At 41.8% G+C, this 13156-nt stretch overlaps 1 protein-coding gene across 1 annotated transcript in view; it reads right to left on the bottom strand.

The window, feature by feature from the left end:
• LOC109912772 overlaps positions 1 to 13156 on the bottom strand; it is a 68894-nt gene that overhangs the window by 19745 nt on the left and 35993 nt on the right. The window contains exons 4-6 of the mRNA XM_048618344.1: positions 10821 to 11055; positions 9176 to 9264; positions 4665 to 4951 (exon numbers count right to left, since the gene is read on the bottom strand). Of these exons, the coding sequence (XP_048474301.1) occupies positions 4665 to 4951; positions 9176 to 9264; positions 10821 to 11055 (611 nt within the window). The remainder of the gene's footprint in view (positions 1 to 4664; positions 4952 to 9175; positions 9265 to 10820; positions 11056 to 13156) is intronic.

Here is a 13156-nt window from a genome sequence, read left to right on the forward strand (position 1 = left end):
TTAAACAACATCCTCTTTTTATCTATCCCATTCAGACTTGAAATACAAAAGGGAACACGGGCGTGGCTTGAGATTCCAACAATTCTCATGACTTTAGTTGGTTACACCAGCAAAATACACACTAAATCTCAGGTTTCCAGACTACTGAAGGATTGTGTAATCTGGCATCCAGCCACTCAGACACAGAAACTGTACTGACAGACCATCTGGAGAGCTGTTCCTCCTCCTCCACCCACCTTTTGATCAACTGGCATGGTATCCATCTGTCTCACACCACCATGCCTCCAGTACTTCACCTAAGGTGACCTTTCTTTGTACACAAGCCTGGGGTAGGGCGGCTAAATAGAATACTGTGGCTGTATCTACAACATGTGGACTGCAGAAGTTCAAGGCGGAGGCCCAGCACTACCTTCTCCAGGGAAATTAGGGATGGGCAACAAATGCTGTCCCAGCCAGCAACTCCCATATCCTGTGTAAGAATAGAACAAAACAAAACAAGGCAACCAATGCAGCACACAGTACGTTAGGTTTCAACAACACTCAGTAGTAGTGTTGCAAGACCTCCCTTCGTTTACATTCCACTCCCTTTGTAATAAAGGCCAGCATTCCACCGCGGTCAATACATTGATCGAGTGGTACAGAACCTTTTTACCTCAGCATTCTCAAAGATATATACGTGGGTCATCATTTCATAGAGATATGTGGCCTCCCCATCACAGAATTGCTTGAAAGATCCAAACAGTATCTCCTTTTGCTTATTGATCACTCTTTAACTGGAGAAACCGTGTGAAGTACACCGTCCTAAACTTGATTAGTTCATTCCAATGTTTCTTGTAATATCTTTTAAAGCTGGTTCATACTCTCTCCCAAATTACAATCAGAACCATGGGTCAACCCTTACAGTGTGTTTTGCTCCATAATTTTTTGGAACCAGCATGATGTTAATAACTACAATATCATACAAATACCTTTCAATGCTATTCCAAATTGCTTTTTAAATATTTCAAGAGGACTACTGCCACAGACTGTCATTTTACCATGATGTAACAGCAAGTCCGATGTCTTTAATTAAGGGATGTGGGCACAAGCAGCTGGCCCATCCCTAGTTGCCCTTGAGAAGATGGTGGTGATCTGCCTTCTTGAACCACTGCAGTCCATATGCTGTAGGTTGACCTACAGTGCCCTTAAGGAGGGAATACCAGGATTTTGACCCAGTGACAGTGAAGAAGCAGTGATATATTTGCAAGTCAGGATGACGAGTGGCTTCAAGGGGAACTTGCAGGTTACAGTGTTCCCATGTATCTGCTGCTCTTGTCCTTCTAGATGGAAGTGGTCGTGGATTTGGAAGGTGCTGTCTGAGGATCTTGGGTGAATTTCTGTTGTGCATCTTGTAAATAGTACATACTGCTGCTACTGAGCATCAGTGATGGAGCGAGTAGATGTGTGTGGATTTTGTGCCAATCAAGCGGGCTGCTTTGTCCTGGATAGTGTCAAGTGTTGTTGGAGCCTCACCGATCCAGGCAAGTGGGGACTATTCTATAACACTTCTGATTTGTGCCTTGTGTAAGGTGCAGAGCCAGTAAGTCTGGCCTTATGATGGAGAGGAGGTCATGGAGGAAGCAGCTGAAAATGTTTGGGTCTAGGACACGTCTGCATTTTAATTTAATTCAGAAGTCCAATACATTATATTCTGCAATAATTCACAATCCAATTGCTTCTGTGGTCTCTGTTTCTCTCTCTGCTGAACAACACAGACTTCACACTCGCACATCCTCACACTCGCACACCCTCACTCACCCTCACTCACACCAGTTTGCACAGCATCATTTTCAAAACGTTAGGGAAACACTCCTAACTAACTTCCCTCCTTCCCATGTTCCAAGTGACTCCAGGTCACATGAATCTTTAACCTCTTCAGATTTAACTGCAACATCCCAGTTATTGCAGGGATTGATTAATTTAAAACCTGTCCCAACATCACAGCAACATGCCCAACCTTCAAACTGCAGCCCTGCAAATCTAAACTCGTTGGTCCTCAGACTTAATTTGAACTTGTCCCATCTCTAAACCAGAAGATTCTGAGTCCAAGCTTCACACTCCAGGATCTAAGCAGGACTGTACTACTAATATACATACACAAAAAGTCCTTTTTAAAAGATATGTAACTACTCTTGTATTTCAACAGTCACCATATCATAAGTACCTCATTGGCTGCAAAGTACTTTAGAGCTTCCAGAGATCACCGAAGATGCTATATAAACGCAAGTTTTTCTTTCTTTATTCTTTCTAATGACAAACTGTGCAACCTGAGCCACATTATTTAAGCAAGTTAGCCCAAAACAAAATGTGATTGAAAGTAAAAATTGGAAGAACTGCGCATTAAATGAAAAACATCGGTCATTCAAATAAATGATTTGGATGAAAATATAGAAGGCAATGTTTAGTAAGTTTACGGATGACACCTAAATTGGTGGCATAATAAACAGTGAAGAAGATTTTCGAAGATGACAAAGAGATCTTGATCAAATGAGTCAATGGGCTGAAAAACAGCAGATGGAGTTCAATCTGGATAAATGTGAGGTATTGCATTTTGCTACAACAAACATGGTAGGAGATACAATTAATGGTAGGACCTTGGGTAGTGTTGTAGAACAGAAGGACCTAGGGGTTCAGGTACATAATTCTTTGAAGTTTGCATCACATACAGACAGGCTGGTTAAAAAGATGTTTAGCACGCTTGCTTTCATTGCTCAGTTTTTTGAATATAGGAGTTGGGGCGTCATGTTGAAGTTGTACAGGACATTGGCGAGGCCTCTTCTGGAATACTGTGCCCAGTTCTGGTCGCCCAGTTATAGGAAGAATATTATTAAGGTGGAGTGTGTTCAGAAGAGATTTGCCAGGATGGTGCCGGGTATAGAATGTTTGAGTTATAACGAAAGGCTGAATAGGCTGGGACTTTCTCCACTGGAGTGTAGGAGGTTGAGAGGTGACTTTATAGAAGTTTATAAAATAAAGTTAATGGTAGTTGTCTTTTCCTTAGGTATAGGGATATCAAGACCAGGGGTCACATTTTTATGGTGAGAGAAGAGAAATTTTAAAAAAAGACATGAGGGACAATTTTTTTTACACAGAGAGTGGTTCGCGTGTGGAATGAACTTCCTGACATTAAAAGACATTTGGATAAGTAAATGAATAGGAAAGGTTTGGAGGGATATGGGCCAGGAGCAGGCAGGTGGGACTAGTTTAGTTTGGGATTATATTCAGCATGGAGTGGTTGGACCGAAGAATCTGTTTCTGTACTGTATGACTCCACAACAGGTGAGATTGTTGATCAGATTAAATCACAGGGGCTCTGTGGTAAATAAGTTTATGAACCTGCCACTCAAAGCCTTAGCACTAGTAACAAAAATGCAATAAGCAGAATATAATTTTGAAAGAATTCTGCTTTTGCATCAGGTGATTTGACAGATTGTATCTGGCACCAATTCAGATGAAGACATGTCTTCAACTTGTAGCCTCTGACGTAATTAATGGAAACGCAGTAACCAATTTGTGCATTGCCTTTGGCCTGTTTTAATGATGAAATCATGGCAAGACAATGAGAATTTCCCACCACTAACCCAGAACACTGCCCTTCTAATGTGACTGGGTCTATCAAACACAATTGTCTTTGGAGGTTGTAAAATCATCCAAAAAAGGAATTAATACACAGAGACATGAAAGGAAGACAGTGATTCTTCTGTTGTCTATAAATGTGAAGACAGAAAAATCATCTCCGGGATGCTTCCGCTGTGATTCGTAGTGCTCTAGAATGTTCTGAACAAGACGTGTCTGAATTATTGACTAAAGCTCTCTGTGCAGTTCATGAAGCGTTTCAGAGGAAAGTAAAGATATGACTATCCGATGTTAAAGGGAAAGGGATTATGGAGAATAGCTCGAGAAACTAAAGCTCTTAAGATACAGGTATTTCTGCTAAAACGCGTGTTTCATCTACACAAATTGGCTGTAACGCAACTGATGAATAGTGGATGCTGTTTGGAATAACGCAAGCTTTCTGCTGTACAACTATTTTCTATAGCACGAGGTCACACATGAATGCAACTATCGCATTATAGGAGAAATACCTGTACTTTAAAAGTAATTTTTATGTAGGTACTTAAGACAATTAATGAGATAGAGAATGTAACCCTGAAACAATAATTTTAGATAAACAAAGGAGAGAGGACAAGAAGCTGTAAGTTCAAAGAAATTAAAGGGACATGTAGGGCAGACAGCCTTTCTTTCAACACACAGTAATTAATGTTTGGAATACATTATAGGAAGGACGATTGAGATGCTGCAGTGAAATGATGGTAGAGATTGTGTGTTCTGGGGGGTGAAGGACAATCCTCTGAAATCCTCTCAAGTGCTTTTTTTTTATGATTCATCCATGGAATGTGGACGTCACTGGCTAGGCCAGCGTTTATTGCCAACCCTAACTACCCAGAAGGCTGTTGAGAATCAAGCACATTGTACCCAGTATAAGTACAAAGGAGAAAAGGCTTCCCCACGTGCTGATTCATTCTCTGTGGGACCACAGTGTCTTAATGTCAAGGTTTACAAATTGAATTCCTGAGCGCCAATGTCACCAGCAGAAGCTAAACTACACTTCTCTCTCTACCCACCTTCTTGCCTTTGGTGTGTCTTCATGGGATGCAGATTGTAACTGTCCCTTCTTTGTTGGGAGTGTACAACTGACCAAGTGTTTCCTTGACCTCCCCTCGTCTGTTCTATTTGTCTGCTGTCTAACGTGTCCTTCTTCTCTGTAACTGGTTAGCACCGTGTCTTGATTGCCACATCGGCAAGCTGTGGGGATTTGTTCTCTGTCTCGTGCCTTACCGTCTGCTGTGCTCCTAGTATCTTGTCCATGGTATACACTTTCCATGGACAGAATCTCCTGTGGCTCTTGCTTCTGGAAGATCAGAAATTACATCAATATAGTTTGAGTTTTATTTCTCATCTCAAGTTATTGGCACACTGATTATGCATAGTTTCAGGGAATGGTCATCCTCTGGCACAGGAACAGAGGAGAAAGAGACAGGCTGAAATTTAACTCTTTTTGCACTACGTGTAGGGTTGGGCATCTTTTAACAGTGACTGACACTCTCCCCCTGCCCTAGCCATCCACCATTGAGTCACACAGCACAAAAACAGACTTTTCAGTTCAACTCATCCATACTGACCAGATATCCTAAATTAATCTAATCCCATTTGTCATCATTTGGCCCATATCTCTCTAAGCCCTTCCTATTCATATACCCATCCAGATGCCTTTCAAATGTTGAAATTGTACCAGCCTCCACCACTTCCTCTGGCAGCTCGTTTCTTACACGCACCACTCTCTGCATGAAAAAGTTGCCCCTTAGGTCCTTTTTAAATCTTTCCCCTCTCACTGTCAACCTATGCTCTCTAGTTTTGGACTCTCCTAACCTACGAAATACCTATTCACCCTCTCTGTGCCCCTCATGACTTTATAAAATTCAAAAAGGTCACCTCTTAGCCTTTGATGCTCCAGGGAAAATAGCCCTACTCTGTTCAGCCTCTCCCTCCACTCAAACCCTCCACAGTCCCTGCAACATCCTTGTAAATCTTTTCTGCAGCCTCTCAATTTTAACAACATTTGTCCTATAGTAGAGAGACCAGAATTGAATGCAGTATTGGGAGCTGGAGAGATCGATGGAAGTTGAAGATGGGCATTCAGGCCAGTGGTGAGTTGAGGCCTTTCATTGTCATTGATTGACCAGTTGAGACCCTTAATTGGTTGTGATACAAGAAACCCCACCTCCACATAGACCCTCCCATCCAGAAACAAACCCAGGGAGAGCTGGAGCAACTCAACAGGTCTGACAGCATCTGAGGAGAGAGCAGCAGAGTTAACATTTGGAACCCTGTGTGACTCTTCTTCCCAGAACCTAACTGCTGAGGTAATAGCTATCTCCTTATGGCCAGCCCATAGCATTATTTGCCCTTCCTGCCACGTCTATGGACAATGAAGGGACAAGGGAAGGAGAGAGATAGTAAGCAAAAAAGAGAAAGTATCTTTTGAAAATTTTGTTGATGGATATGGCTATCACTAACTAGGCCAGCATTTACTGCCTATCCCCAAGATCCAACCACATTGCTGTGGGTCTGGAGTCACATGCAGATCAGCTAAGGATAGCAGATTTGCTTTCCTAAAGGGCACTGGTGAAGCAGATGGGTGTTTTTCAACAACGGATAGTGGTCACCATTAGGCTAACATTCAATTCCAAATTTTGTACTGAATTCAAATTTCACCATTTGATGGGATTCATACCCATGACCCCATTACATTAGCCTAAGCCTCTGGATTACCAGTACAGTGATTGTAAAGATTGGTCCTTGTTTAAATGTGGGGAAGGTGATGGCCTAGAGGTTTTATCGCTTGACTGTTAATCCAGAGACCCAGATAATATTCTGGGGACCCAGGTTCGAATCCCACTATGGTAGATGATGGAATTTGAATTCAATCAATATCTGGAATTAAGAATCCAATGATGACCGTGAATCCATTGCCAATTGTCAGGAAAAAACCCATCTGGTTTGCTAATGTCCTTTAGGGAAGGAAACTGCCATCCTTATCTGGTCTGGCCTACATGTGACTCCAGGCCCACAACGGTGTGGTTGACTCTGAACTGTCCTCTGGGCAATTAGGGGTGGGCAAGAAATGCTGCCTGGTCAGCGACACCCTCATCCCATGAATGAATAAAGAATAAAAATGTACAGTTATTAGCCGTTGAAAGCTATATGAGAGGGGAGGGGTGCAGTATGTTTTTCCACCCAAAAAATGTTTGCTGGACTGCCCTGTGTCTCCCCCTCTTCTCCAAGTCCCAGAGCCACCCTTCAATCTCCCCTGAAGTCTATATAGGTAGTTAGTCTGATCTCTAACACGCTGGTCCCACATTTCAGGATAGACTAGGGTTGTTTTCTCTGGAATAGAGGGCAGAGCTAATCAAGGTGATGGTGTGAATAGGAATTCCTACTGATCTTAGTGGAGAGGCCAATAATTAGGGGACATGGATTTAAAATAATTAGCAGATGATTAGAGGAGGATAGAGGGTAGAGAAGACATATTCAGACTCTGCCTGAAAAGATGGTGGAGGCAGAAAAGCCCCATTGTTTTTAACATAATTCTTGGAAACGTACTCCAGTTGTCATCACTGCCCTTGGGCTATGGCTGGATGCAAGCAAAACACTGCAGATGCCGGAAATCAGAAATAAAAGCAGAAAACATTCACCAGTGGAAAGAAGAGCTACACTTGACTTGAAACACTAACTCTGCTTCTGTCTCCACAGAGTCCACCACAGATGCTGAGCTTTTCCAGCTCTTTCTGTTTTTGCAAGCCAGAAAGTGAGTCTAGTTTGGACAGTTCTATTGTGGTTGAGATACATACAAATGGGAGAAATCATCACTGGTGCTGCACAATCTCTGTTTTCTATTAACGAGTGACATTTAGCAAGGAGTACGAGTACACTGTTCAAGTGCAGATGGTAATAGAGTGCGCACACCCTGTAGAGACACACTCCTTTCCAGCAACTTTATTGGATGTATATCGGGAACCATGGGCCCGAAGCAATGTGCTCTTCACCAATCCAGGGACTGCAATCAGACATAAAATGACATGACCAACTTTCCTAAGACCAGCCAAGGGACTGCATTACGCAACTTTTGTGAACAAACCATCTCATATATACATGTTGAATGATAGCGTTAGGCCCAGGAATAAGGCAGGGGGCTCTTGTGGTGCTGTGGTAGTGTCCCTACCTCTGAGGCAAAAGATTCAGTTTCAAGTCCCACCCTTGGCACAGAGGTATGTCATTAAGTGTTGGAATAGGTTGATTTTAAAAGTGATTATGAATATGGCAGCCTTCTGAATAAGTACAGATAACCTTCTTTCAATCACTGCACATTCATTAGGTTCTAGGACAATCACAGTAAAGGAGCCATTCAGCTCAGAGTGTTTGTTCTGCTATTCAATAAGATTATGACCAATCACAGAAGTGTCACAACAAAGGAAAAGGCCATTCAACCCATCGTACCAGCACTGGCTCTTCAAACTGAGTCATTACCTAGTGCCAATCTCCTGCATTTTCCCTACATTTTTCAATGCTATTTCTACCCAAACAATCATCTAATGCCTTCTCCATAATCTCCATTCACCCACCTTGGTTCCATGTCCCTTAACACCTTCAACAATCAGAATCTATCATGCAGTTTGGAAACTCTCACTTACGTCACCTGCAAATTTTGAAACCGTGCCCTGTGGACCCATCCTCCTGTCCAAAGATCGAACAATCCCCGCTGCTTTGTTGCCTGTCACTCAGGACAACTTCATATCCACGCTGCTACAGCCCCTTTTAGACCATAAACTATAACACTGCTGGCAAGCCTGCTATGTAGTACTTTTTCCAAGTGTCTTTTGAAAGTCCATGGACATTACATCAACCCCCTCACTCTCATTGATTCCCTCTGTTAACACAGTTTAACAATGTACAATAGTCTATTTCCTCTGGTGGGGAGTCCGAACTTGGGAGGTGCAGGGGTTACTTCACCTTCAAATCAAAGATACACCATTCAGGGGGTGGTGTTAGGAAACGTCTTCAAACATGACATCATGGAAGACCGGAACATGCTATCCACAAAAAGCTGTTCAATTTGATGGTTACTTTTTTGAAAAGCAAAATAGATAATATAAAAGATATCAAGGATTATGGATGAAGGTGGGTAAACAGTGTTACAACAGAGACTGACCATGAATGGAAAAACGGACCTCTATCACCTACTTCGTCCTTTTGTTCCAATGATGGCACCAGCAAGACAAAATAGTAGTATTTGCAACAGACCTCATACAAATAATTTTGAGAGCCCACTTGGTAATTGTCAAAAATACATTGTTATTAGAAAGGTTTTATTTCTTGATGAAGAACCATGCAGAGTTTTCAATGTTTATGGAAACCATTTGGTTTGTTCCCTGCCCTCGTGCCAGATTTCTGAAATGTTCTCTGTCCAGTTTATCTGGTTAAAACATTGTGCGGATGTTGGGAGAGCAATTTTTTTATCCTTCCCTCCCAGCTGTTGGCCAACATGCACTGATTAAGTTAAAAGAAAAAGCACTACCTCACTTTGTCTGAGACGGTCGCGTAGTTGTTCAATCTGATTCCAAGCGTGCCCCAAACCTTCCGTCAGCCTGGAATTTAACAGCAATGCTGAAAAGGTAAAGAGAAGAAAAGAAAGGTCTTAGCGTAAATTTGTAGCTGGGGTTGTGGACGGCGGTTGTTCGTTTGCTCGCTGAGCTGGTTGTTCTATGCTGTACAGACGTTTCATTACCATTCTAAATAATATGATCAATGAAATCTCTAATTGAAGCATTGGTGTTCTGCTCCGTTCCAAATTTATATGTTAGACATACTGACAGTAAACAGGACTAACGTGATATTCAGAATCCCATGCAGCGAGTGCAATAAACATGAATACACTGGACAAACGGGGAGGAAACTAACAACCAGGATAGACAAACACCAGCTGGCAGTAAAGACATGACCAATATTCACTTGTCTCAATACACACAGACAATGAGGGCCATCAGCTCGACTGGGACAAAGTGACTATACTAGGACAAGCGAACAACAAACATGCATGGGAATTTCTGGAGGCCTAGTTCTCAACAAGGGACTCCATTAACAAACACGTAGAAAGAGACCCCGTATACAGTCCACTGCTGAAAAAAAGCAGAACCGGAAGTGACAAGACCCACCACACCAAAGGATCATATAAAGTCGGAACGAAGCAGAACACCAGCGCTTCAATTAAAGGTTACATGATAATGTTGCCTAGAACGGTAATGTAACATCTGCACATCACAGAATAACCGGCTCAGCGAGCAAATGAACAACCGCAGCAGGAAGAGAAAGTTGTGAGAGAATTTGTTCGATGAGTTCAAAAACCAGGAGAGGCCTGGTCAGAGTAGATAGGAAGGAAGTGTTGGCAGAAAGGCCAAGAACCAGAGGACACAGTGGGTCACAGTGTTCGGCAAAAAAACCAGAGGCGACGCGAGGCAAAACATTTTTTTTAAACAAAACAGAGCAAATAATTAGGAAATGCCCTGCCTAAGTGTGTCTGATGGAGACAAGTTCAACTGTGACTTTCAGAAACAAATTAGACAATCATTTGAAGAGAAAGAAAGTCTTTACAGCTATTGGGAAAAGATGGGGGAGGGGAACTAGTTGAGTTGGGAGCAAATTCTGGCAGTCTTGGTAACCCATAAGGTCAAGCCTCTTTTTGGAAATCTAGAGGCTAGAAAAGGCTGGTCTGAGTAACAGTGACCATGAAATTATCGTCAATTATTGTAAAATCTCACCTGGCTCACTAATGTCCTTTCAGAAAAGAAGACTGCTGTCCTTGCCTTTTCTTGACCTACATGTGACTCCAGACCCACAGCAATGTGACCGACTCTTAACTGCCCTCTGAAATGATCTAGTTAGCCACTCAGTTCAAAGGCAATTAGGGACGGGCAACAAATGGTCTTGCAACTGGCGCCCACATCCATGAAAGAATTCATCAAAGTTGGTCTTACAAAGAGTCAGCATGTAGACAACAGGCTGAGTGGCCTCTGTTTTTTAACCATCATGTAATTCTACATAAAATCAGCCCACAGGCTGCTCATTTATTCACACAGTACAAAAACAAAATCATTCACCATAATAAATACTTAAATAAAAGAATATATGTGTTTATCCATTTACTGTGCTGCCCTCATACATACTTTCCATGAGCTCCTCTTCGCACCTCTTCTGCATAAGGAGTTTGGGGCATTCCACTTGGACCTCCCGTGTCACCGTGAACTCATGTCCATGGACTGGCTTCTGTACTGACTCCACACTCTGAGGTGCGGAGACACATTGGACCAGTGCCTCCTGGTCCGGTTGATGGGGAGATTCTCTGGGAGATACTTGGATCACAATCTGCTGTCGCTCCTCACACCTTATCGGTTCTGTTGTCTGTATTCAGAGACAGAGAGCAAACAAAACACGATTACAACTTAAACAATGCAACCTTTTACTGTGAACTGACATTCATAAATTTCATCATTGCTTCTCAAACTTAGATTCCGCCATCTGCTCACCCATACCCAATCTCTATCGAGTAAAGCAGTCCTTCCCTGTAGCTGACAATATCAAGGCCAACTGGATTCACAAGGGTTCCCTGACTTACAAACATTTGTACTTACAAACATGATCCTATACAGGGTGTAATTTTAAAGACCCAACATACAAGTGTTTTCTGTACTTATGAACGGCTATTTTACATTGCCCTGCATTGTGTACTGACTTGTGTACAAATTGACTTGCAAACGGACTCAAGGACAGGGACCATTCATAACCCAGGAATTGCCTGCATTCAGCATCTGTGAAACCTACCGAGGTACCTCAGAGGAGCATCATAAAACAAAATTAGACATCAAAAGATATTTGGGCATGGGACAAAATGTTTAGTCCAAAACGCAGGGAGCAGATTAAAGGAGGAATATAGACAGATAGCAAAGCTTAGACAGACAGCAAAGCTTAGTGAGTGTATTCCAAAGTTTGAGGCTACTGAAGGCACTGTCATATTAGGCTCTGAGTACTAACCGCTGGTAGTTGTGGTCAGAGTAAATAAAAGTAAAGTTGCCACAGTCTTACCAAATCATAGGGCTACACTCTCATTACAGAGAGACAATTGGTGATGGTTTAACCTGAGGGTCACCATACCTCAGGCAAGGGGAGGAAGAGATTGAGAATCCAACATGGTAGCCTCAGCTAGTGTGGGAATTGAACCTATGCTGTTGGTATCACACTGTATTACAAACCAGCCATCCAGCCAACCTTCAGAGTTGTTTGAACTAGACCAGGTAGCTTCACCTTTGTAGGCAATCGTTTCACACAGCGAGTGGTTTGTAGGTGGAATGAACTACCAGAGGAAGTGGTAGATGCAGATATAGTTATAACATTTGAAAGAAATTTGGACAGGTACATGAATAGGAAAAGTTTAGCAGGATATGGGCCAAATGCAGGCAAATGGGACTACTTAGTTTGAGCAACTTGGTTGACATGGACAAGTTGGACCGAAAGATCTGTTTCCGTGCTGTCTGACTTAATGGCTGAAATTTCTGTTTCATTAACCACAGTATGTGATCAGATAAGATCGTGACACTCATTCCTGTATCATACTTAAAATTAACAAGATGTCCAATGACATAAATAAACTTTATAAAAGTCAGACATAGTAGGAACTGTAGATGCTGGAGAATCTGAGATAACAAGGTGTAGAGCTGGATGAACACAGCAGGCCAAGCAGCATCAGAGGAGCAGGAAAGCTGACGTTTCGGGCCTAGACCCTTCATCAGAAAATAGGTGTTGTTGCAATCCTGAGGTACATTAGGTTTTCTCTCAAGATTTGTCTGAGAGTCTTTCTAGATTCTGCTTCCTGGATGATTTGAATAGCTTTTCGCAAAGTTAAATATTTTTTAAACTGTAAGAAATCTGACAAAGACTTTTCAATAATTCCAACAACTATTCTATCTCCGATATGTCTCTGAAATCTAATCTCAGAATTCCACTGTCACAGTTCTCCCTTAACCTACAGAATTTGTCAGTGAAATTACCGATTTCCGTGGAAGCATAACTCCTCAATTAAATCTCGTTCATTCAAGAATGTTATTTGTTTTCAGATTGCAGTCATGGTCAAAGACATTAAAACTTCATCAATGTATTTGTAACTCCTTTGATATTTTGGTAGTTTATAACATCATATACAATAGGTCCTACTGAATACAATACTGTATTGACTTATTGAGCTTCAGAGTTAATGTTTAATTTTGAAGCAATTTTTTATCTCAAAAATTGTTCTCTCCAAGGTATCCAATCCTGTATTCTGTCTAGCACCTCCCTCATTGCATCTTTCTAGAAGTATTATTGATTCTTCAATGTCCTTTAAATGTGTTTTATTTATTCTTGTTCCTTTAAATATGTTGTAAATCTGAAGCAGTCTTCAATTCTTGCATAAAATCAATGCTGATTAAATTATTTCAGAGATAGTAGGAACTGCAGATGCTGGCGAATC

The sequence above is a fragment of the Rhincodon typus genome, chromosome 2, assembly GCF_021869965.1.
Source record: "Rhincodon typus isolate 14 chromosome 2, sRhiTyp1.1, whole genome shotgun sequence".
NCBI classification, from domain to species: Eukaryota; Metazoa; Chordata; class Chondrichthyes; order Orectolobiformes; family Rhincodontidae; genus Rhincodon; species Rhincodon typus.